At 39.5% G+C, this 26,972-nt stretch overlaps 1 protein-coding gene across 17 annotated transcripts in view; it reads left to right on the top strand.

The window, feature by feature from the left end:
* Positions 1 to 26,972, top strand: part of AFG2A (AAA ATPase AFG2A) — a 307,467-nt gene that overhangs the window by 51,173 nt on the left and 229,322 nt on the right. For 10 of the 17 annotated variants that reach the window (XM_051819827.3, XM_051819832.3, XM_089302521.1 and 7 more), the window contains 2 exons: positions 2,051 to 2,200; positions 25,240 to 25,449. In XM_051819827.3, coding sequence (XP_051675787.3) covers positions 2,051 to 2,200; positions 25,240 to 25,449 — 360 coding nt within the window. The remainder of the gene's footprint in view (positions 1 to 2,050; positions 2,201 to 25,239; positions 25,450 to 26,972) is intronic. The other 7 variants (XM_002717260.6, XM_070047622.2, XM_089302529.1 and 4 more) reach the window with 1 other exon arrangement.

Below are 26,972 nucleotides of genomic sequence, written 5' to 3'. Positions count from 1 at the left end.
AGCTCCCTATAGGATGAGAGACCACATAGAGCAGGCCTCCTATCTGAGATTGCCTGAGGTCACTCATCCTACTAATCAGCAGACATGTGATGCCATGTGAGACTATACCATCCTAACTGAAATTTTGCCCAGAGCAGAAGAATCACCCACTTAATCTGCAGACTTGTCAGAAATAATTATTGTCTGTTGCTTTTTGTCACTAAATTTTTGGAATAATAAGATAACAAATTTAGGATGCATATACTTGTTAACTTTTTATGCAAAACAGTGGTTTTGTAAATTTAGACTGAGAAATAGTGCGCTAGAAGTCAGAGCATCCCCTAAGAACTTGCTGATGGTTTATGCTTCTTATTGTGGCTTTGAATTCTTTTTGAAAAATTTTCAACTTTGTTATTGAACCTACAGTTTAATTTTGGTATTTTTCAAGAGCTTTATAGCAGACCATGCTAATTTAGTGTAAATGATTTGATGAATTGAATTATGGAATAATATATAATTGATATTGAATTAGTAGAAACTTCATTTCTCAGGAATTTATGGTCTAAAGTTTGGGCACATTGGTATGAAAACTTGGGAATTTTTTTTTTTTTATTTATTTGAGAAACATAGAAAGGAAGACAGAGGGTGCATTCCCACCCACTGGTTTGTGCCCCAGAAGTCCAGCAACAGCCAGGACCAAAGCTGGGAGTTGGGAACTCACCTAGATCTCTAAGGTTGGTGTCAGGAACACAATTACTTCACCTGTCACTGCTGCCTCCCATGATCTGTCTGCATTAACAGGAAGCTAGATTAGGGAGCTAGAGGTGGGCTTCAAACCTACGTATTCCCATATGGAATGCAGGAATCTTAACCCTTAGGCCAGTTACCTGCTGTGGTACGAATATTTTGACTTGCAATATTTGTCTGGTTTTTGGCTACTGTTGCGTAGTATAGTAGATTTAAGTCATCAATTGCCACATGGTGAGAATTTTAGTAGATAATTATAAACCAGTTAACACTGATGAGAAATACTTTAGAGTTTAAAACATTTAGGACTTAAAGGAACATATGGTAAAATATTAAATTTAAAGGTCCTGCCAATGAGGAATTTGTTTAAACAGTTTCTACTCTTGGAATTGCAAAGAGATTTATTCAAATAGGGACTGATACTATAACTGCATTTTTTATTGCTCTAATCAAAGATTTTTCTCCCCTTTTCTTTTGACATAGTACGTACAATCCATGGACTTGAGCCATTTTCCATTTGACACTTTATTATTTGGCTGCAGGTCATGGTGTACTGTGATGTTACTTATGAGCTTGCCGTGATTAGCACTTTAGTACTTTCTCTCATTATTTTTATACTTGCTTCAGATTGTAAAAAGTTTCCTAAGAAGTCAACATTTTTATGGTGAATTCCGAAAATTTAGTCAGTTACCTGATTTCTGGCTATTATAACTATAAAAGTATCCCCTGGTTATTTCTGCATAGGATTTTCTACCTTTTTGCTATAGAAAACCCATTTCAAGTGGCTAGATAATTGTGAGCCTTGAAACAGTAAATTGAGCATTCAGCCTCTTTTAGAAGAGATCTTAGCATGTAGATTAAAACTTCTAATCACACTTGCCTAGTTATATTTAATTTTGCAAAAAAAATTCTAAGAAGTGTTGCCAATTAAAATACTATGTTAATTTTAGGAGAGCTCGGTGTTAACTATTTATTTAAATGTAATGTTTCCTTTTACTGCTATTTCTGAATTGCTGATTATCATGACATTACATTCAAATTTGTTCACTGTAGAAATCCTTAGAATCTAAAAATATACTAATTTCATTGTAGAATTTCAGTTTTCTTACTAAAAGATAACAGTTGTTAGTATTTTGTTATAATTCTAATTCCTTTATTTTTGTTTAAATTTGTATTTTAATATAGTTAAGATTTATAGTTTGATATACTTTTTTTAACTTATGTATTTATTTGAGAGGCAGAGAGACAGAGAGTGACACAAACAGATAGACAGAAAGAGAGAGAGCTCCCATCTGATGGTACACTCCCCAAATGCTCCAAACAGCCAAGGGGCCGAAGCAGGAAGCCAGGAACTCAATCCAGGTCTCCCACATGGGTGGCAAGAACACAGCCACTCAAGCCATCATCGCTGCTTCCCAGGGACTGCATGAGCAGGAAGCTGGAATCAGGAGCCAGAGCCAGGAATCAAATCCAGGTACTCTGATGTGGGACATGGGGCACTCCAACCAGTGACTTAGCTGTTAAGGCAAATGCCTGATCCCTAAATATTTTACTTAAAAGTTTATTATCAAACTTTTAAAATGATTACATCATGTTTTTTATATGGATATACTGTAATTGTTTTATCCATCTTATGTTTTCAAATATTCAGGCTTTATTCTGTTTTTCCATAGTAGTATAAAGGTATTTTTGTCCAAATCTTTACATTTATGATTCCTAGAAGTGGAATTACCAGTCTAAAATATGTGATTTTTTAAAAAAGCTGTGAACATACTGTTTTTTCCCCCAGAAAGGTTGTTCTAATTTATAATCATATGATAGAAATAGCTTAAGAAACTCATTTTTACTTTAGTCTTTTTACTTTCTACAAGTTTATTTCTTACCTGTGAAGATCTTTATCATGAGAAATGATAATAATATTGAAATAAACAGTGATTTTAAAAAGCAAATGAAAAATAATTGTCAATTATGCTCATTTCTTTTAAAATATTAAATTTTTAGGTAAAAAGTGTAGCTGGGTCATTAGTTGTAGTAAGTTTTGTGTTCTGTGAGAGCAGAGTTTTATTTTTAGTATTTAGCACATAAGTAGCACATAGATACCCAGTCAGTATTTGTTGAATGAGTGAATAACTTTCATAGAAAAAAAGCCCCTTGGTAAATGATTAATTTCAGCAACATGTGAAAATGAGTATCTCCTTCCATACCAAAATCCAATGAAGTCTGTGATTACCTCCATGTAGCATTTTTGATTTTCCCATTTCATACAGCAACTTATTTGAGAACTTTTAAGCATTTATTTATTTCGGAGATAGAAATCTCTCATATTGGTTCACTCCCCAAACGACCACAACAGTCAAGATTATCCATGCTGAAGCCAAGAGCTGGAAGTCTACTCCTGTGTTGATGGCAGGGACTCAATTCTTTGAGCCATCACTTCTCCCTCCCATGATCTGTATCAACAGGAGCAGGTGCTGAGACTTAAACCCAGGTCTTCTGGTTTGGATCATGGTGCCTTACCCACTCCCTTTAGTAATTTTAATATTCGCTCAGTGAATTTGTTTTTTTTCCCCTTTATGCTTTTAATATATGCAGATTTGGCAACAAGATGATTCGTCCCCTCCACCTCCTTTCCACCCCATACTCTTGCCTTTCTTCCTCCTTCCTCTTCTTTTCCCATTCTTTTTTTTTTTAACCGAGATCAGTTTTTCAGTTAATTTTTATATTCATAAAATCAACCCTGCATTAGGAGAGTTCACCCATGAATATGAAGAACAAAACAGTCAAGGCAAGGGCTGTTGAAAGCATATCTTGAAGAGACAGTTTCACTCCTGTAGATTACATTTTAGGTACTCTGTTCATTACTACAGATCAGAGAGACTATACGGTATTTGTCTTTTTGTGACTGGCTTATTTCACTAAATATGGTTTCCAGTTGCATCCGTTTTCTTGCAAATGAAAGGATTTTTTTTTTTTTTTTTTTTGACAGGCAGAGTGGACAGTGAGAGAGAGAGAGACAGAGAGAAAGGTCTTCCTTTGCCGTTGGTTCACCCTCCAATGGCCGCCGCGGCCGGCGCGCTGCGGCCAGTGCACCGCGCTGATCTGATGGCAGGAGCCAGGAGCCAGGTGCTTCTCCTGGTCTCCCATGGGGTGCAGGGCCCAAGCACCTGGGCCATCCTCCACTGCACTCCCTGGCCACAGCAGAGGGCTGGCCTGGAAGAGGGGCAACCGGGACAGAATCCGGTGCCCCGACCGGGACTAGAACCCGGTGTGCCGGCGCCACAAGGCGGAGGATTAGCCTAGTGAGCCGCGGCGCCGGCCTGAAAGGATTTTTTTTTAACTGCTTTGTAGTATTCCTTAGAATTTGGGATTTTTGGAATAAAAATGCCTACAAAAGCACCAACCTGTCCATTCTGGAAGCTATAAAGAAGTCCTTCATGCTTCATGCAAAAATGTGTCACTTTATTAAAAATGTGTTGATCTATTAAAAATTCTTAAGATATTCCAAGAAAAAAATTGATATTAAAATTTATTTATTTATTTGAAAGGCAGAGTTAGAAGGAGAGAGGGAGAGACAGAGAGAAAGAGATCTTCCATCTACTGGTTCACTCCCCAAATAGCTGCTTTGGCTGGAGCGGGACTGATTCGAAGCCAGGAGCCAGGAACTTCTTCCAGGGCTCCCACATAGGTGCAGGGGTCCAAACACTTGGACCATCTGCTGCTTTCCTGGGTGAATTAGCAGGTAGCTGGATCAGAAGTAGAGCAGGCAGAACTTGAACCAGCACCCTTAATGGATATCAGTGCTGCAGGCAGACACTTTATCCACTATGCCACAGTACTGGCTTCAGAAAAGTGTTTCTAATATTTGTCTTTATTTACTATCTTCTCAATAAATCACTTTATATGTGTAATAACAGTTGTAATTGATAACTTGACATTCTTAGCCAAATATGTACAAATTGACAACCATCGAATTCTTCAAGGTTTCCTTGTTTCATTTTATGTGGAGTTCTAGGTTGTTCCTTTTTATGTAGTCATAATTCAGCTTCGTACCTTTGATCTCACTTTTGAATTCCACATTTCAGAATTTGGACATTTGGTTCACTGTAAGCTAAAAGCCATTAAAAAGGTAGTGTTCTACTTTGATGTAAAGCTGCGTTTGTAAAATGACTGGAGCTAAGCCTCACTTAACTGTATAGCCCTAAGCCCCTTAGGAAGCTTGGATTCAGGTTAATCTTAGAGGTAGTCAGCCATCAAATTGAGTGTCATTAGTTAAATAAACATTCTTCATGTATTACCACTTTTTAAAGTAGAAAACTTTTTAATTATATGAATAATTAAATGACTGTCTGTTTCACTAATTACATATTCAAAATGTTTCATTTGGCACCTTTTCAGATGAGCCCAAATCATCAGAACGTGACAGTCAGTTGAATTTCATGGGATGAGCTCATTAGCAGTACATTTCTAGTGTAAAGGTTTGAGTGAAATAGTTTAATTGACCTTAATTATGTTTCATTCTTCATATGCCCTTAGGATAATGAGAAAGAATTTATTTGAGTTTCTGTTCTTTAAATACAGTACTATATTCTGTATTTTCTTTATTTTTTACAGACTCAATGGATTGAAAGTTTCTGTGTTGCTTTACTAAATAAAAGGTTGCTTTTTTTGGAATGGTAGGGCAACCTGTGGAAATTCTGTTAATTCCATATTGGTTCTTGGCAGGACTTTTGAATTTCGTTTCTTTTGATTTTGCTTCTTGTTGTCTAGACAGAAAAGTGTCTTCTGTCACTCCCAAGATCCCAGAGTTGCTTGCCAACTTGTCTTGTGCATTTTTATAGTTTTAAGTAATGACAATTGAACAGGAAAACACATTTGGGAAAGGAGATTACTTTTAACCAGGAAATACTCAGTGCCAAAATCAAGATTGTGGTTTAACCTTCTTAAATATTTTAGAAGTTTTAACTCTTTTATTTCACTTTTCTTTTTATACCTTACTTTTCTCAGGTTTCTGTAGGAGAAATAGCAAAAATTAGTGGAAGCATTACCTATACCTATTCTCAGTTGTTATATATTTCTGTTAGGCGGTCACAAAACACACCAAACACTGGAGTAAGGGAAAGGGTTTATTGGGGAAAACCCAGCCGACTGTAGGGGAGGGACAAAGGAGGATAGGAGAGAGAAAGAGAGTATAAGAGAGAGAGAGAGAGGCAGAGGAGAAGAGCTAGTGAGGAGAGAAGATAGAGCAGAGAGACGGAGAGGAGGAGAGGAGAGCAGCCAAGAGGAGCCAAGAGAGCCATGTGTTCAGGAACAGGCCCTTTTAAAACTTTGCCCGAGGGCAGGCAGGGAAAGCAGGAGCAGCAAATCCCATTAGGATTAGCACAGGTAGTTGGGCCATGTGGCTACCTGGCTTCCAGCAATGGTGGTGGGGGCTAGGACCTGGGATGTAAATCAGGGCGTAGATCGAGCCATAGATAAAACTGCATCATTTTCCTAACATCAGTTCTAATCCTGATTAGCTGGTGAAATCAATCAACCATCCTCTCAGATTTTAAATGGAAAACTTAATTTGTGGTTTTTGGTGGTTATCTTATTTGGTATTTATAAATAATTTATAAATAATTTTGAGAATGTAACAGAGGTATATACCATACTTTTATGTGTAGTTGATCAAAACTTTTTGAACATTTGATGATATTTTGATTTGGGATAAAGGGGTGAATTCACATAAACAGTGATAGATAGTCTTTGGTTGGTTCTCTTGTTCTGTTCATCAGTTTGCCTTATACATACATGGGGTAAATGCACACTCATCTGGCCAGTGCCACGGCTCAATAGGCTAATCCTCCACCTGCGGTGCCGGTACACCGGGTTCTAGTCCCAGTCGGGGCGCCGGATTCTGTCCCGGTTGCCTCTCTTCCAGGGCAGCTCTCTGCTGTGGCCCAGGAAGACAGTGGAGGATGGCCCAAGTCCTTGGGCCCTGCACCCGCATGGGACACCAGGAGAAGCACCTGGCTCCTGGCTTTGGATCAGCGCGATGCGCCGGCCACAGTGGCCATTGGAGGGTGAACCAACGGCAAAGGAAGACCTTTCTCTCTGTCTCTCTCTCTCACTGTCCACTCTGCCTGTCAAAAAAAAAAAAAAAAAAAAAAAAAGTAAAAAAAAAAAAAATGCACATTCATCTGATCTCACCCTTCAAGAATGGGTCATTCATCTCATTCTTTTATAATACTGTTTTCCCAAAAGGAATTGATGGTGCAGCATCTCTAAGGTGATGTATAAGTTCTGTAGGTTAGCTTTCATAACTTGGCTCCTGCCTCCTCCACTTTGTCTCACATAATACTCTTTTTAAGATTTATTTATTTATTTATTTGAAAGTCAGAATTACACACAGAGAGAAGGAGATACCAGAGAGAAAGATAGAGGTCTTCCATCCGCTGGTTCACTCCCCAGTTGGCCACAACAGCTGGAGCTGTACCGATCCAAAGCCAGGAACCAGGAGCTTCTTCTGGGTCTCCCATGTGGGTACAGGTATTCTCCCAGGCTATAGTAGAGAGCTGGATCGGAAGTGGAGCAGCCGGGACTGAAACTGGTGCTCATATGGGATGCCAGTATTTTGGTTCATATGGTTTTTTCATTTTTTGGAAATTGTTTTGCCTTTCTAACTGTATTAGGATTCTTTAAAGAAGCAGAACCAATAGGAGACAGAACAGATCTGTAGATAGATAAATACCTAGAAGGATAGACGAAAGGGGGTTTAGTATGGAGTCTGAGAAGTCCCGTTACTGGCCATTAGCAAGCTGGAGACTTTGGAGAAGGCAGAAGTGGGGCTTAGTCCAAATCTAAAAGCCCCCAAATCAGAGAAGCCAATGGTGTAACTCTCAGAGAGAGGCCAAAGGTCTGAGAACTTGGGTAGGAGTGGGGTGGAGACAGGTCCAAGTCACAGAGTCCAAAGGTGAGAGATCTGGACTTCTGATGTCCTTGGACTGGAGAAGAAAGGTGTCTTTGTTCCCCTGTTCCAGAAAAAGGGAGGGAGGTAGGGAGGGAGGGAAGCAGGAAGGGTGAGAGAGAAGGAGAAAGGGAATGAATGAGAATGAGAATGAATTCCCCTTTGTCTGCCTTTTTGTTGTATCTCCCACCGAATCCATTGACACACAAGTTAATGTCCTTTAGAAAGACCCTCAACGTCACACCCAGAAATAATCCTTTATCAGCTATTCAGGTTTCCTTACTGTAATCAAATTGACACTTTGGGTAACAGCTTTGTTGATATGTAATACACACACCAAATAATAAACTCATCTAAAGAGTAGAGTTCAGTGATCCCCAGAGTTGAGTGATCATCAACAGCATCAGTTTTAGAACATTTTCATCATCCTTAGGTTAAAGAAATCCTGTATTCTTTACCTGTCACCTCCCAACTTGCTGATCCTGTTAGCTGTAGGCACCCACAACTACTTTTTGTCTGAAAATTTGCCTGTTCTGGACATTACATATAGATGGATTCATAGTTGGTCTATGTTGTATCGTGTATCAGTTCTTTATTCATTTTATTGCTAAAGATTTCATTGTATGGATATAACACATTTGATTTATACATTCATTAGTTGATAGGTTACCTTTTGCTATTTTTAGGTTCTTTTGAATAATGCTGCTCTGAACAATTCATGCACCACAAGTTTTTATTTTAACTCCTGTTTTCAATTCTTTGGAGCATATATTAGGAATTGATGGATCATATGATTAACTCTGTTTAACCTTTTGCGGAAATGCCAAGCAGCTTTCCGATGTGAATGCCCCGTTTTACCTTCCCACCTGCAGTGAATGGAGGGATCCTATTTCTGCTCATCCTTGCTGACACTTGTTATTGCCTGTCTTAGTGCCTGGGAAGGGGTATCTCATTGTGGTTTTGAGTTTCCTTTCCTTAATGGCTAGTGTTGCTGGGCTTAGTTTCATTTACTGATTGGTCATTTGAATGTATATTTTTTGCAGAAATACCCATTCAGATCCTTCACTACATACCAACAATATAAATGCACCCATGTTTCATGGTGTAATTTATCTTTTATATTCTTGAACTGTGGAAATTCTTTGTGTATTCTAGATGCATGTCCTTTTTCAGATATGATTTGCAAATCTGTTTTCCCATTGAGTTTTCTTTTTCACATTCTTTTTGAACTTCAGTATCAGTGGTGTGTGTTTGTGTGGGGGGTATGTACTTTTGGTGTCACATTGGAGAAACCATTGTCAAATCCAAGATCATGAATAAAGAATTTTTATAAGTTTTATAAGAATTTTATAGTTTTTAATTCTTACATTTATATTTTTGATATATTTTTTCTTCATGGATAGGGTTAATCTTATATTCTGCATGTAATGAATTATGTGGGAAATGTTTATGTATTTATTTTTCCTGTGGTAAATATACCTATTTTTAAGTGTATATGTGGTGGCATTCATTACATTGTTATGTGGCCATCCATCTCCAGAACATTTCATCTTATGAACCTGTAGCTTTATATACATTAGCCAATGATACTTGATCCCCTCTCTCACAATCAAGTATGATGCTAGCTTTGATGTTAAATTCTTTATAATATTCTTCCTTTACACATACACACACACACACACACACACACATTTAAGAGAGTTTCAGAGAGAGAAGGGAGACAGAGAAAGAGAGCTCTTCCATCTGCTGGTTCACTCCTCAAACATCTGCAACATGCGGTGCTGGGCCACGCTGAATCCAGGAGCTTCCTCCAGATCTCCCATGTGGGTACAAGCATCCAAGCACTTGGCCCATCCTCCGCTGCCCTCCCCGGTGTACCAGCAGGGAGCTGGATCAGAAGTGGAACATCTGGGACTTGAACTGGCACTCATAAGGGTTGCTGGCACTTAACCTGCTGCGCAAGTGCCAGCCCCTGATGTTAAATTCTGTTGAATGTTTTTTCCACATATTTTGAGATGAGCACACAGTTTTTCTTAAGTCTATTGACATGGTGAATTACATTAGTTGATTTCAGCATTGAATCAGTCTAGCATTCATTTATTTATTTTTTATTTGACAGGTAGAGAAATAGACAGTGAGACAGAGAGACAGAGAGAAAGGTCTTCCTTTTGTTGGTTCACCCCCAAAATGGCCGCTACGGCCAGCGCTGTGCCAATCCGAAGCCAGGAGCCAGGTGCTTCTTCCTGGTCTCCCGTGCAGGTACAGGAGCCCAAGCAGTTGGTCCATCCTCCACTGCCCTCCCGGGCCACAGCAGAGAGCTGGACTGGAAGAAGAGCAACTGGGACTAGAACTTGGCGTCCACATGGGATGCCAGTGCCGCAAGGCGGAGGATTAACCAAGTGAGCCATGGCGCTGGCCCCCCAGTCTGGCATTTATGACATGAATGCTAATTTGCCATATAGTCATATCCATAACATTGCTCAATACTGTCTGCAGTTTATTGTGGAAGGTGAGGGATATTGGTCTGTAGTTCCCTTTCCTTGTAATGGTTTTATCTAATTTTTGTGTTAAGGTAATACTGTCATTATAAAATCAGTAGAGAAATGTTCTTTTAATTTGTAGAAGAGGCAGTATTACTATACTAATACTACTATACTAATACAATTAGTATTATTTCTCCTTTAAGTATGCTTCACTAATACCACCTGGGTCTGGAATTTTCATTATTTGGCAGGCATACATAAAATTTAATCCTTTGAATAAATATAGGACTGTTTAGTTTATCTGTTTTGTTTTTTTCTTGAGTAAGTGAATTTTGGTAGTTAACATCTATTGCAGAATTGGTGCAATTCACCTAAGTTGTTATTTATGGCCAGAGAACTGTTAATAATATTACTTAAATTTTAATGTCGTGTTGGGTCAGTGTGATGTGCTATTTTCATTTCAGATATTGATATGTATTGTTTCTCTGGTTATTTTTCTTTTTCTTGATCAGTCTGGGTAGAGGCCAGTTTTATGGATCTTTTTGAAGAATTTTTTTTTTCCTGATTTTGATTTTACTGATTTCTGCTCAAATCTTTATCATTTCCTTCTCCTGTTTGTTTTTAGGCTTATTTTTCCCTTCTTTAGTTTCTCAAGGTGGGAATAATGGTTACTGATTTTAAATCTTATTTTCTAATACAAGCATTCTATAAAGTACTTTATTATATATTTATTACACATATTTAATTGTTGTATTTTCATTTCCATTTAGTCCAAAAAATTTTTAAGATTTATTTATCTGTAAGAGTTACAGAGAGAAAGGGAGAGACACACAAAGAGGTTGTTTCTCATGGATTTACTCCCCAAATGGCTACAACGACCAGGATTGGGGCAACCTGAAGCCAGGAGCCAGTAGCTTCATCCGGGTCTCCCACAAGGGTGGCAGGGGCCAAAATGCTTTGGACCTTCTTCCGCTGCTTTTCCCAGGCCACTGGGAGGAGAGCGGGATTGGAAGTGGAACAGCTACGGCACAGACCAGCACCCCTGTCAGCACTGCAGAAAGCAGCTTTACTGGCGAAGCCACAGTGCTGGCCCCTTGTTCAAGATATTTTTAAACCTTTTTGTTTGTTTTTAACTTTATTGGAGAGGCAGGCAAAGAGAGAGAGGCAGACAGATGGACACACAGACACAACTGAGAGAGTTCTCATCCACCCGTTCACTCCCAAAATGCCCACAAATGGCCAGGCTGAGCCAGACTGAAGCCAGGAGTTGCGACCCAAATCCCAGTCTCAGGCTGGTGGCAGAGACCCAACTACTTGAACTATTACCATTGCTTCCCAGGATGTGTATTATTAATAGGAAGCAGGAGTCAGGATCTGGAATTTGAAACTAGACACTACGGTATAGGATGTGGGTGTTTTAATGGGTGTCTTAACCACTAGGCCAAATGTCTAGTTCAAAATATTATTAAATTTCCCTGAAGACATCTTTATCTTATTACATCCTACCTTCAAGTAATATTCTGTTCCTGGAACCTTAGAATACTGTGCTTTCATTGCTCCCCTCCTGGGCTTTGTGCTATTGTCATACAATTTACATGTGACATACTTTGTAAATCCTACAGGACATTGTCATCGTTTTTAAACAGATCATTTTCTTTTGAAGAAATTTAAAGAAGATCTAAATTTAGTGCTCAGTATAGTCACTGTTTCCAGTTCTATTTAGTCTTTTGTGTAGATTCAAATTTCCATCTGTTACCATTTTTCCTGGAGGTCTTAGCTTTAACATTTCCTGTAATGCAAGTTTGCTGGTTATAAATTCTTTCAATTATTTATGTGTGAAAACATTTTGTTTTTGCTTCAGAAAGATACTTTTTACTGGGTAAATAATTCTAGGTATACTCTAGAATGGCCCCTATCCCATTTTCTGTCTTCAGTCTTGCAGTTTTTTGAAGGGGAAGCAGTATTTGTTTCCCATATCTAATATGTCTCTTTTTACCCTTTCTGGTAGTTTAAGATTTTCTTCATTTTTGCTGGTTTAAAGAAACTTGATTATCATGTGCCTTGGTAGTTTCCTTCACATTTCTTTTGCTTTTAGTTAGTTAATCTTGTATACGTGGTTTTATAGTGTTAATCGAATTTGAAAAACTTGGCTATTATTTATTTAAATATTTAGTGTGGTTCTCCCTTTCTTTCTCTGTGGAGACTCGAAATATGTCTGCACTGTTCGCCTGAGGTTGTCCTACAGTTTAGTGATACTGTGTTCATTAATTGTTTTTTCTATTTTCTTCCCCCTTTGGTTCTATTTTCTTCCCCCTATTGCTGTGCCTACTGGTTCACTAACCTGTTTGTTTGGTTAATCTGTTGTTAGTTATTCCCATTCACTGCTTATTTTTGTTGTAAATGTAAATTTTTCTCTAGAAGTTGGATTTGTAAATTTTTTTTTTAATTTTTAAAAACAATTCTTAATCATGCTGGTCTTGTGGCATAATGGGTTAAGCAGCTGCCTGTGATGCCGGCATCCCTTCTGAGCACTGGCTCAAGTCCTGACTGCTCTATTTGTGATCCAGCTCCCAGCTAATGTGCCTGGGGAAGCAGTGGAAGACAGCCCAAGTCCTTGGGCCCCTGCACCCACAGGGGAGATCTGGATGAAGCCCTTGGTTCCAGGCTTTGGCCTGGCGCGGGCCTGGCCATTACAGCTGTTTGGGAAATGAACCAACAGATGGAAGCTCTCTTTCTGTAATTCAAATAAATAAAATGAATCTTAATTATAAATAAATTTGGTTTATATGCTTATATATATGTTGTAATTTATAAATAAATGAATAATTAAGAATGCTTACATTGGTGGCACATTAAAAAAAAAGTGCCTGGGAAAGCAGAGGAGGACAGCCAAAGAGCTTGGGCCCCAGCTCCCACAGGGGACCCGAACGCAGCTCCTAGTTCCTGGGTTTGGCCTGGCCCAAGCCTCGGCCATTGCGGACATTTAACAAATGAACATCTCTCTCTCTGTCTCTCCCTCTGTGTATTTCTGCCTTTCAAATAAAGTAAATCTTTTTTTTTTAAAAGAAATATAATAATTTCAAAAAAAAATCTTAATTATTGGAGAGGCAGATTTAAGGTGAGAGATGCTGGAGATGGGGTGAAACCTATCCACTGGTTCACTCCCAGAATGCCTGCAATAGCTGTTGGTATTGGCTAATACACAGCCAGGAGCTGAGAAACAAATCTTGCAAGGACCCAAGTACTTGAGCCAATCCATATTTCCTCCTAGGGCACAGTTTAGCAGAAAACTGGAATCAGGAGCTGAGTTTATACTTGAACCCAATCACTTTGATACAGGTTACAGGAGTCCCTAAACAGTGTTGTAATCACTGTGCCAAACTTTTGCCCCTTAATGCTTTCAATGCTTCCTTTTTTGAACATTATAGAATACATTCATTATAACCCCTAATGTCGCCGGCACCGCGGCTCACTAGGCTAATCCTCCGCCTTGCGGCGCCGGCACACCGGGTTCTAGTCCCGGTCGGGGCACTGGATTCTGTCCCGGTTGCCCTTCTTCCAGGCCAGCTCTGTGCTGTGGCCAGGGAGTGCAGTGGAGGATGGCCCAAGTGCTTGGGCCCTGCACCCCATGGGAGACCAGGAGAAGCACCTGGCTCCTGCCATCGGATCAGCTCAGTGCGCCAGCCGTAGCGCGCCGGCCGAGGTAGCCATTGGAGGGTGAACCAACAGCAAAGGAAGACCTTTCTCTCTCTCTCTCTCACTGTCCACTCTGCCTGTAAAAAACAAAAAAAAAAAAAACAAAAAAAAAAAACCAAAAAAAACCCTAATGTCCTTTTCTACTAAATCTATCATCTATAATCTTTGTATCAGCTTTAATTTATTGATTTTTCTTCTTTTAATGTGTTAAATTTTCCTGTTTCTTTGTTTGACTAATTTTTTATTAGATTCTAGGCATTGTGGATTTTTACCTTGTTGGGAGGTGAATATTTTCTACTTTTGTAAATACTTTTAATACCTTTAATGTAAAAATATTATTGACTTTTTTGTTTTAGGATTTAATTAAGTTACTTGGAAACAGTTTGATCTGTTTGGGTTTTGATTTCAAATTTTCGTAGATAGGACCAAGGCAGAGTAGTCCAGGGTTTATTTTTCCCCACTAGTAAGAAAGAATCCTCGATATTCTACCTGACACCATATGAGCTCCTGCTGTTGGGAACAGGCTCCAAATGGCACAGCTCATTCATTTTCTTTAGTTGCCTACCTTACATTCAAGCTTCATGTCCCTGTTTAAATGTCAGGTTGTTTAGGAAGCTATACTTGACCCTGTAGGACCCTCAAAGCCTGTTATATGGTCCTTGTGACATCCCATACAATTTTTTATATAGTCCTCAGGTTGAAGTTACCATTGTAGTTGTTTATTCTTTGTCTCTCCTTCCGGACTATAAGCTCCACAGCATAGAGACTTTGTCAGTATTGTTTATTGTTATATTTTTGGAGCTTGTTCAAGTACTGAAAGTGTAACAACCTTGCAGTAAAATTAATATATCTTAGTGAAAAAGTAATTAAATAAATGAGAAAATCAATGGATATTAGATATTAAATCCTCTTCCAAGTGTTTTTATGTTTGACACCCTTGTTAAATATGATAATATTTATGTATTACCTTGTATGTCTGACACCTTTGTTAAATATGGTAATACTCTTGTAAATATGGGTCCATACTTTTAGATGTTATAAAATGATTAAGTTAAACAACTTCTTTAGGATAGTCAATTTTTCTTAGTAATCTATCTACCTAGGCCTGCTCTCTGAGACTTGCTTGACCTATCTCATTTTTTTTTATTTTTTATTTAAAAAAATTTTTTTGACAGGCAGAGTGGACAGTGAGAGAGAGAGACAGAGAGAAAGGTCTTCCTTTGCTGTTGGTTCATCCTCCAATGGCCGCCGCGGCCAGTGCGCTGCGGCCGGCACACTGCGCCTATCCGAAGGCAGGAGCCAGGTACTTCTCCTGGTCTCCCATGGGGTGCAGGGCCCAAGTACTTGGGCCATCCTCCACTGCACTCCCTGGCCACAGCAGAGAGCTGGCCTGGAAGAGGGGCAACCGGGACAGAATCTGGTGCCCCGACCGGGACTAGAACCCGGTGTGCCGGCGCTGCAAGGCGGAGGATTAGCCTAATGAGCTGTGGCGCCGGCCTTGACCTATCTCATTGAACTCTGTCTATGCCTAAGATAATATGTCTAATTTCTCTATAAAATTTTTTTTCCATAATTTGCTTTTGATATGTTTCATGCCCAGTTAATGTTCTGAATTGTGTCTTAAGAAACTGGTACCTTTTTTTACTTGAAACACATTCAGTATCCAGGGACAAGCTTTTATCATAATGGTAAAACCTTTTGTTCTTTTTCTAAATGTTGCCCATTAGGACTGTGTTGGAAGGATGGTTTTCAATTATCTCCTTTACTGTCTTTTTTGGGGGGAAAAATCCATTAATTTTATTTATTTTATAGTAAGAGAAATTTTCCACCCGCTGGTTCACTCCCCCAGAGGCCTGCAACAGCTGGTGTTGGGCCAGGCTGAAGTTAGAGGCTTGGAATTTAGTCTGTCTCTCACATGGGTAGGTGGATTCCAAGTGCTTGGGCCATCACGTGCTGCTGTTGTGTTAGTAGGAAGCTGGATCGGTGGTGGAGTCAGAAGTAAAACCATGGCACTCCAGAAGGATCATCCCAAGCAGCAACATAACTGCTGTGTGAAATGCCTGCTCCTCCCTTCCTCATTATTAAGGCTTTGTCCTCATGCCTCTTGCCTTCAAGTGAGCACATCAGTAGCAGTCCTCTTTTCCTAATATCTTTTTTCCCTGACCACCAGGTGAAAGTTAGCTTTCTGGTCTGTATCTCAGGATGCAGAAGCTGAGCTGCATTTGAAGTTTGGTTCTGTGAGTTTTCCCAGCTTTCTGAAGAGATGCATCGTCCTTTTTCTGCCTCCTGTTTACCAAACATTTGGAGCATTGCTTTAGCCAGTCTTGTCAGTTGAGGGCTTTTCTTTCCCTACATGGCAAACATTTTTTGTATCAGTTTACCATCAAAGAAGATGACAATCAATGGTTTGAATTTATGACCAAAGTATTTGGGCATATCTGGATTAGAAAATGTAAGGCAAGGCGTATGTGTGCTGCTTTTACTTTTTTTACGTGCTGGCAGCATTCTTCACAGTGGTTAACACACTGATTTAATAATTATTTTCTTTCCTCTTTTTCACATTTTTCTTCCTATCAGCCTGTCCTTTTTACCCATCTGATGTTCGGGATAATTTAGAGAATATGTATTTATTCCATTAATTTATTCCTTGACCAAACATTGAGCATATCCAATATACCAGGCACTGTAAGGAAGGTGATATATAGATGCACAATAAAGAATCCTTTCGGGGCCGGTGCTGTGGCACAGCAGGTTAACGCCCTGGCCTGAAGCGCTGGCTTACCATATGGACGGGTTCAAGTCCTGCCTCCTCCACTTCTGATCCAGCTCTCCGTTATGGCTTGGGATAGCAGTAGAGGATGGCCCAAGTCTTTGGGCCCCTGCACCCACGTGGGAGACCTGGAAGAAGCTCCTGGCTCCTGGTTTCGGATCGGTGCAGCTCTGGCCGTTGCGGCCATCTGGGGAGTGAACAGGCAGATGGAAGACCTCTCTGTCTCTATATCTCTCTATAACTCTCTGTCTTTCAAATAATCTTAAAAAAAAAAGAATCCTTTCATTTGATTTATTCTATCATATCATAAATTTCCAAAGAAAAAATGAGAATAAAACTTACTTGAGAATTTTTAATATTAAAAAAATTCTCTGGGCCTTTTTATGTGACTTCTTGTTATCTGTATGACTGGATGTAAAATTTGTTTTCAGAAATTGTGATTATATGCTTAACATGGCAGTCATCACTAGATGTCCCTGTGTCTTCCTTATGTTAAGTATTTTTTATTTCTCTGTTATCCATATTCCTTTATCTTTTTCCAGTTCTGCTATGCCATAATAATAATTGCAGGGGTTATTAAACATTTTCCTTAAGTTTCCACATCACATTTTGGTGATCATCATGAAGTTATTTAATGAATTTGGTAAATTAGAGCAAAATATTTTAATGAGGTATAAAGAATTTTTTAGGTGAAGCTTTATATTCTCACAATTTGAGTTTTTGATCTTTTTGGTTATTATTTTTTTCCTTATTTAAAATTTTCATCTTTTATGAGATTTTCCCCCCCAAGATTTGGCCATGTGGCACAAAGTAAATTTTTTTAAAAAAAACCTCATCTTGGAAATGGTTAACGGTTGTTGAGTTGAATTAAAGCATAACATTTTGTGATCTGAGGGAGGTTTTTTTGAATAATAAATTACAGGCTGATTATCTCCTCTCCAAAATGCTTGGGACCAGAGTGTTTTGAGTTTCAGAATTTTTCAGGTATTTGCATATACATAATGAACGATCAAGGGATAAAACCCAATCCAAGATACCAAACTAACTTATTTCATATATACCTTGATGTACATATAGCCTGAAGGTAATTTCATACAATGTTTTTAGTTCACTTGTGTTTTGATTGCATGCTATGACATGAAATCAAGTGTGGAATTTTCCACTGTGGCATCATGTCAGTGTTCAAAAAGTCTTGATTTTTGGAATGTTTTGGAGTTCAGACTTTTGGATTGTGGTGCTCAAGCAGAATTAATAACATTTGGCTTCATATACAGTCAGGTCTGACTATGACTTGTAAATTTGTAGTAAAGTGTGATTTTAATATAATGATATTTTAGAAATTGGACTTGAATTTATTTATTTTACTTTGATTTATTCTTATTTGAGACAGCATGTACATGCCAGGCGAGTACTGTCATCCACTGATTTGCTCTTTGGATGCCTGCAAATGATTGCAGGTTTGAACAAGGGAATGAAGAACCAAGGACCTAATGCAGGTCTCACATTTGGGTTGTAGGAACCTAGGTACTTGAGCCATCACTGCTGTCTTCCTAAATGCCCAATAGTAGGAAACTGGAGTTGGGAACAGAGCCGAGACTCCAGCTCTCACTCTTGCATATGGTATACAGGTATCCCAACCATGGGAACCTCTTTTCTGCCAAGACCTTTGGATATTTATTATACAAAACTGTCAGCTTAAAATTAGACTGCTATAGATTCACTGAAAAAAATTTTTCAAGATTTTATGTTCTTGAGAGGTGTAATTATGGACACACACACACACACACATACACACACGTCTTCCATTGGTTGGTTCACTCCCCAGACGGCTGCAACAGCCAGAGCTGAGCTGATCCGAAGCTAGGAGCCAGGAGTTTGGAGCTACTTCTGGGTCTCCCACCCAGGTGCAGGGGCCCAAGCACCTGGGCCATCTTCCACTGCTTTTCCAGGCCAGAATCAGAGAGCTAGATCGGAAGAGGAGCAGCCAGAACACAAACCGACACCCATATGGGATGCTGGCACCACAGGCAGAGGCTTAGCGTACTATGCCACAGCGCCGGCCCTGATTTACTGAATTTTGATTCCTGCCTGTAGTTGCCTTGGCAGGGCCAAACGTTCCTCATGCCTGCTAGATTGGAAAAGAGCAGCCTGGACTTGAACTGACCCTAGTATATGGAATGGTGGTGTAGCTAGTGGTGCCCTAACTTGCTGTGCCACTACATTTTTACTTTTCCTTTGTAGTCTGACTGCTTTTCTCTGCCTTTCAGAGTCCTGGTATAGTTGGTTTTTGTATTTTTCTCTGAGGTTCCTTTTTTTTTTTTTTTTTTAACAGATTTATTTATTTTATTTGAAAGAGTTATAGAGAGGCCGGCGCCACGGCTCACTAGGCGAATCCTCTGCCTTGCGGTGCCGGCACACTGGGTTCTAGTCCCGGTTGGGGCGCCGGATTCTGTCCCGGTTGCCCCTCTTCCAGGCCAGCTCTCTGCTGTGGCCAGGGAGTGCAGTGGAGGATGGCCCAAGTGCTTGGGCCCTGCACCCCATGGGAGACCAGGATAAGTACCTGGCTCCTGCCTTCAGATAGGCGCAATGCGCCGGCTGCAGCGCGCTGGCCGCGGCGGCCATTGGAGGGTGAACCAACGGCAAAGGAAGACCTTTCTCTCTGTCTCTCTCTCTCACTGTCCACTCTGCCTGTCAAAAAAAAAAAAAAAAAAGTTATAGAGAGGCAGAGAGAGAGAGGTCTTCCATCTAGAGGTTTACTCCCTATATGGCTGCAATGGCAGGAGCTGGGCTGATCTAAAACCAGTAGCCAGGAGCTTCTTCCTGGTCTCCCTCATGGGTGCAGGGTCCCAAGGTCTTGGGCCATCTTCTACTGCTTTCCCAGACCATAGCAGAGAGCTGGATCAGAAGAGGAGCAGCTGGGACTCGAACTGGCACCAATACAGGATTCTGGCACTGCAGGTGGTAGCTTTACCCACTGCACGACAGAGCCGGCCCTGAGTTTTCTTTTTAATTAAGGGGAGAAATAAGGCTTATAGCACCATAGTGTAACTAGAATTTTGACTTTTTTTTTTTTTTTACATCCCTATAGAATGTTTTTATGGCATGGAGGAAAATATATATATTTTTTTACTATATAAAGGTAATAGCTTTGGGCTGGCTGGAGTAAAAGCTTCCTCCTGCAATGCTGGAGGGCTCTTGTTTGTGTCCTGGCTGCTCCACTTCTGATTCAGCCCCCTATTAATAGCCTGGGAAAAGCAGCATAAGATGGCTCAAGTGTTTGGGCCCCTGCCACCCATGTGGTAGACCTGGATGAAGCTCCTAGCTTCTGTCTTTGGCTTGACCCAGCACTGCTTGTTGCAGCCATTTGGGAAGTGAGCCAGTGGTTGGAAGATCTCTGTCTCTGTCTCTGTCTCTGTTTGTCTGTCTGTCTGTCTGTGTCTCTCTCTCTCTATATATATATAACTCTGCCTTTCAAATAAATAAGGAAATATTTAAAAATAATAAAACTAATTTTGGCTTTCACTTATTTTTATTTAGATTCTTGAAGTATTTGACATACTATTTTTATTTTTTTTTTTTTGTTTTATTTCTTGTAAAGGAGCATCTGGAAAAATATTTTTCTTTCTTTTAAATCTTAGAGGCTGAGTTTTCTCAACCAAGTTTTTTCTGTATTGTATGCTAACTTTAGTAATTTAGTAGTGGTATAATTTCTAAACAAAATAGTTTAAGTGTTTTAATTGTTGAAAAGTTAGTATATTGCCTAGCAGAGAATTTGGAACAGATGCCAACCCACTTGCTACTGCCTGACATTGTGTCTTTACGCTGGAACGTGTTACTATATATCACATATTTTCTGTTGAGTAACACTTTCAAAAGGATTTTTGTCGCTTGACACTTAGCAAATGAGGATCTCGAGTCACAAATGTTTAATAAACATTGTCAGTCCCTATGGATCTACTGAATTCCTCTCATAGTATTTTTTACAATGTCTGCAATGCAGTTCATTAATTTTTGTTTCACTCCCTGGGACCTTGTATATAAAAGGTTTTTTTTTTTTAACTTGATCATCAGGTTCTTTAGATTTTATGGATGTGTAGTCTGAGTTTTTGTTGTTGTTTTCTGATTTGTGTTTTTATTTATTTTTTATTTATTTTTTATTTTTTGACAGGCAGAGTGGACAGTGAGAGAGAGAGACAGAGAGAAAGGTCTTCCTTTGCCGTTGGTTCACCCTCCAATGGCCGCCGTGGCCGGCGTGCTGCGGCCGGCGCACCGCGCTGATCCGATGGCAGGAGCCAGGTACTTATCCTGGTCTCCCATGGGGTGCAGGGCCCAAGCACTTGGGCCATCCTCCACTGCACTCCCTGGCCACAGCAGAGAGCTGGCCTGGAAGAGGGGCAACCGGGACAGAATCCGGTGCTCCGACCGGGACTGGAACCCGGTGTGCCGGCGCTGCAAGGTGGAGGATTCGCCTAGTAAGCCACGGCGCCGGCCCTGATTTGTGTTTAAAGATGCTTGTGAAGACAGTACTCTAAGATGTTTGTGGCTCACTTGGTTAATCCTCTGCCTTGAGGCGCCGGCATCCCATATGGGTGCTGGATTCTAGTCCCAGTTGCTCCTTTTCCAGTCCAGCTCTCTGCTGTGATGCAGGAGGGCAGTGGAGGATGGCCCAAATGCTTGGGCGCCTGCACCTGCATGGGAGACCAGGAAGAAGTTCCTGGCTTCGGGTTGGTGCAGCGCCAGCTCTAGCAGCCATTTGAGGGGTGAACCAACGGAAGGAAGACCTTTCTCTCTGTCTCTCTCTCTCTCACTGTCTATAACTCTACTTGTCAAATAAAAAAAAATTTAAAAAAGATGTTTGTGGGAACATTTTACTTGAGAAATTTATCTCATTGCTTTGTCTGTGTTTGTTTGACAGCTGTTTGGTCACTTCTCACTTTATTATTCTTACAAAAAGTTATGAAACCATGTGTTTGCAAGTGTTCACTGTTTTCATTAAGGCAAGATAAGTAAGAAAGTACCCAACTATTATCAGAAATGATTTAGTTTAGATTGTAGTAATTTTCTGGTAGTTATGATATATTGACACTTATTAAGAAGAGAGTGAATATGAAAGGATAAATGTAATACAGTTTTACTGTAGGACATTTTGATAATGCCCTGGATTATGAGGGATAATATAAGAAATTATTTGTATTTTCCCAATTAAAAATAACCGTTAATATTTTATTGTAATAATTTCTAGTCTGTCAGAAATGCACATGTGTGTTTTACTGAGGATTATAATTTAAATATACAAACTTTCATATTCTACTTTTTTTATTATCTAAGTTTTTTGGGAAAAATACATTTGTAAGGATTTATTATGCTAAAGTCAGAGTGGGAGAGAAAGAGGAAGAGACAGAGGTCTTTCATCTGCTGCTTCAGTTGTCAAATGGCTACAACAGCTGGGACTAGGCTAGGCCACAGCCAGAAACAAAGACCTCCATCCAGGGCTCCTAAAAGGATGGCAGGGACTTGCTTACTTAGGTCGTCACCTTCTGCCTTCCAGGGTGTATATACAATAGGGAGTTGGGAACAGAGTTGCGTCTGGGACTTGAATGCATACACTCCGATATGGAATAGGTGTGTCCCAAGGTGCATCTAGATTGTTAGACCATAGCCTACATTAGAAAGGTTTAATAGAAAATTAAGACTGATGAAGTGTGTATGTTTCTGTGTTCACTGTTTGTTTCTATATGTGTTTGTAGTAGAGAGAAAGAATACTCTGTAAGGCAAATATGGCAAATACTTAAAATTGGTAAATTTTGACAAAGAGTATATGGACACTTATTGTACTTAGTTTTCAACTTTTTTATGTTTGAAAAGTTTTAAAATAGCATTTAGGTGTTAAATAAAAATTACCAAAAACATCAGAAAAGGAGCAGGTATTTAGCCTAACAGTCAGACATCAGCATCTTACTTGCAGTTGCATTAGTTCAATTCCTGGTTCTGGATCCTGACTCCAGCTTCTTGGCTATACAGACCCTGGGAGGCAATTTTGATGACTCAAGTAATTGGGTTCTTCCCAGTCAGGGAGACTTGTGTTGCAGTCTTTTTCCTGGCTCCAGTCTTCACCATTTTGGGCATTTGAGCAGTGAGCCAGCGATAGGACTCTTCGTGTTTGTCTTTCTGTCTCTGTTTGCCACTCAAAGAAGAAAAAGAAGTCACCAATCAGAACAAGTAGGAACACTGCTGTGCTGTATTTCTGCCTAACACAGACCAAGGTATACTAATAACAGCCAAATTCTATGATCAACAGTAACTCTAATCCTATCAATGATAGCTGGGTATCTCTAAGATCATACATACTGATCTCAAGTTTGATTTTACTTTTATTGGGGAAATCAGAAACAAAAAGAAATATAAAATAAAACCCAAAACTAATGTAGCTGCAGAGAAACTTAGACAGTTGCACACAGACAGAAAGAGGGATGGTTCACTTCCCAAATTCCTGTAACAGCTGCACCAGACCAAAGCCAGGAGCTTAGAACACAGTCCAGGTCTCCTATGTGGGTAACAGACTCAGCCACTTGAGCTACCACCTGTGGCCTTCATGGGTGTGCATTAGAAAGCTGGGTTAGGGACTAGAGCTGAGATTCAAACCAGGTACTCTCATGTGGGATGTGGGCATCCTGAGTGGCATCTTAAATGCTAGGCCAAATGCCTCCTCCTCTTTCTGATAGTAAACAATAAAATCTCCTTCTTTTCCTTTGATCTTACAGATTGTCTGTTTTCTGACTTCTCCTGCCTCTTAAATGTAGGTGATGCCCAACAGTCTGCTTTTGAACCGCATCTCCCTCCTATTGGCAATTGTTTTCTTTTAAAAATTTATTATTTGGAAGGTAGAGTTACAAAGAGGCAGAGGCAGAGAGATCTTTAATTTGCTGGTTCACTCCCCAAATGGCTGCAGTGGCTGGAGCTATGCCGATCCAAAGCAAGGAGCCAACAGCTTCCTCTGGGTCTCCCACATGGGGGCAGAGGCCAAGGACTTGGGCCATCTTCTACTGCTTTCCGAGGCCATAACAGAGAGCTGGATCAGAAGTGGAGCAGCCAGGACTCGAACCGGCGCCCATATGGGATACCAGCACTGCAGGCGGTGGCTTTACCCAGTATGCAATGATGCTGGCCCCCTTCTTGGCAATTTTAATCAATCTCATTTCCTTACTGTTAACATATGGATATCTCTTTATAGCTGAAATTCAAGTCTTACTCTCTTCAGAGCTCCATTTGCAACACTTATATTACAACTGCTCACTTTTGATTTTTTCCTGTGTTCTACTTCTGTGAATCCAAAAAAAAAAAAAACCACATATCTTCCTTATTTTTTCTTCTAAAGATACTATTATATGGTTCCTATTCAATCTATCAATTTGTCCTAACTCTTCAGCTTTATGTTTTCCCTTTTTCATTCTATCCTCAACTGTAACTCTATCGTGTCTTCATCATCGGCATGCAGTTACCCTAATTCAGGCTTGTGTGTGTGTGTTTTAAAGGATTTCCATGATAGATCTTAACTGTCTCCCTGCTCTGTGTCTCCATTCTAGTGAATCTCATCAGAGAAATCTTCCTGAAGCACAGATCAAACAATATCCCTTTCTAGATGAAAAACCTTTGTAGATTTCTTAATATATACAAAGAATAGTTTGAACTGCATCTAGTCTTTAGGATCCTCTGCTTTATGAGATCAACATTTCTTTGTTTCTGTCCTGAAAATCTTTTGTCTTTCATCCTCTTTATACTTTGTTCCTTTGAGCCTTTTCTCATTTTTTGGCCTCTACCTGATCATTTCCCTGTTGTCACATCTCCAGATCTCATCCATCCTTCCGGAGTTGGCGTGCGATTTGCCTTCCAGCTGGAAGTAATCTTTTCTTCGTGGGAACTCCCAGAGGCTTTCTCTGTTTCTTTGTTGTTGTACTTGGTATCTTTCACTGTACTCTGGTTATTTATGTGCATGTCACTGATTATTACTACTTCTTAAGTTCTTTAAAATCTGGATTTGTGTCTCATTCATCCATTTACTGTGTACCTAATCTGTTACATAGATTGTTCTTAGGACATGTTTGTTCGTAAATATTTTTAAGAGCTATCATTTGTGGTATTTCTTGTTTGAGGAAAGGAACAAAGTTTTGAGGATACCTTATGTCCATGCTTCAAAGATGATATGTTCCATAAAGATCTACAAAATATTCTTATAAATAAATTTGCTAAAAAAGAAATGGAGGAAGTTAGTTAAGTGGATCACTCAAAGCATTTTCAGACAGGTGAAACCTAACATTTAAAGCTACCTAGAAGATAGACTTAATACATATACTTATTTAAGTAATTATTTATACAAAACTTACAGAAATATTTTGTTTTTCCTTAGTATTTTCATTGTAGATAGCTCACATTTTATGTGCTCCCAATTGGCTTCTTGATATTCTTGTGTTTGTTTGTTTGTTTGTTTGTTTTTTAAAGAAGCATCTTGATTCTTTAGATGGTTCTGTTCTCTCCTAGGCTTTGGATGATATGTTTTGTTTTATTTTATTGTGCTCTCTGTTCTGGAAAAACTTACATGTAGAAAATGTTATGTTTTGCAGGTATCCTGGTCAGATATAGGAGGACTGGAAAATGTCAAACTGAAATTGAAACAGGCTGTGGAATGGCCGTTGAAACATCCAGAGTCTTTCAACCGAATGGGTATTCAGCCTCCTAAAGGAGTTCTCCTGTATGGACCCCCTGGATGCTCAAAAACAATGATAGCAAAGGCTTTGGCTAATGAAAGTGGCCTGAACTTTCTAGCTATAAAGGTAGGGTTTTTAATTTTTTAATGGCTACTTGCTCAGTTCCTTTCTTGCTATCCCCCTTCTTCTTCTCATTCCCTCCTTAAAGGTGTCACTTAAGGAGTTACTGATTTTTTATTGTTTTCATTTTTAAAAGATACATTCATTTGTTTGAAAGAGTTACAGAGAGCAGTAAAGACAGAGGGGAGAGAGAGAGATCTTCCATCCACTGGTTCATGTCCCAGATGGCCGCAAAAGCTAGATCTGGGCCAGGTCAAAGCCAGGAGCCTTGAACTCCCTGGGTCTCCCATGTGAGTGACAGGGGCACAAATACTTGGGTCATCTTCTACTGCTTTGCCACGTGCATTAGCAGGGAGCTGAATTGGAAGTAGAGCAGGTGGGATTTCACCTGGTGCTCATATGGGATGCCAGTGTCACAGGCATGGCTTAGCCTGCTGTACCATAACTGTGTCCCTGTTTTAAAATTAAGGTGGATGGCAAAATAATAGGTAGATGAGAGATTAACAAATAAGATACTGGACAGGTATTTGGCCTGTCAGTTAGAAATGCTGTTGGTATGCTCGTAGCTGATATTGGAGTGTCCCTATTGGATTCCCACTTTTGGCTCCTGACTTCAGCTTCCTGCCAGTGCAGATCCTGCAAGGCTGCAATGATGGCTTATGTAATTGGTCTCCTGCCATATTCATGGGAGACCTGGATCGAGTTCCCTCCTCCTTGCTATTGCCCTGGCAATATAGCAATAGTCTCAGTCATAGCCATTTTGTGCATCTGAAGAGTGAACTAGCAGATGGGAGTTCTTTCTTTCTCCATCTCTCAAATAAATAAATTTTAAGCATCTTTAAAAAAAAGTTGCCTATAATCAGCATATCATCATGGACAATGAGAAGATTGCTTTTAGTTTCTTACTCCCATGAATGTAACAGAAACCAGTGTTTAGTTTGCTATACAAAACATTAGGAACATGAAAAAATAATTTGCTTTACACTGATATTTTCATTGGTTCATTCATTTTGGTCTTATTAATGCTTGTGAGGAGAAATAAAGTAATTATGCCCTACAGGCCAGGTAGGAGGAATAAACTCAAAGAAGTCATATTCTCTTATTTCTATGCAAAAAATAATATTTGCCATTTGGTTTCAATATATATGTTTGTTCCCTAAAGGGATTTAAATAATTTAAGCTTTTAAAAAACAAGTCTTATGCATTTTGAAAATCATCAGACAAATGTAAGTGTACTATATAGTGGACTTTTCTAGCCATTTGGAAAACACAGGTATTTTAAACATTGAAAGGAAGCACTTCCTTACCATTGTCACAATGCCTTTAATCCCTAGGATGAAGAATTTTGATAAAAGATTTTAGACATTTCTTTCTCTAAGTTTATGAGAAAACCCTTTAGCTTCACCCTATGCATATTTCTCTTTTTTTAAAAGATTTATTTATTTACCTGAAAGAGTTATGGAGTGAGGGGAAAAATCAACCTTTATCAGCTGGTTCACTGATAAACATCCAGGGATGGGCCAGGCCAA

This window comes from Oryctolagus cuniculus, chromosome 8, assembly GCF_051225735.1.
Source record: "Oryctolagus cuniculus isolate XC-2025 breed Fujian yellow rabbit chromosome 8, ASM5122573v1, whole genome shotgun sequence".
Taxonomy (NCBI): Eukaryota; Metazoa; Chordata; class Mammalia; order Lagomorpha; family Leporidae; genus Oryctolagus; species Oryctolagus cuniculus.
Note: the sequence above shows the minus strand (reverse complement) of the source record. Positions and strands in the feature narration are given on the sequence as shown.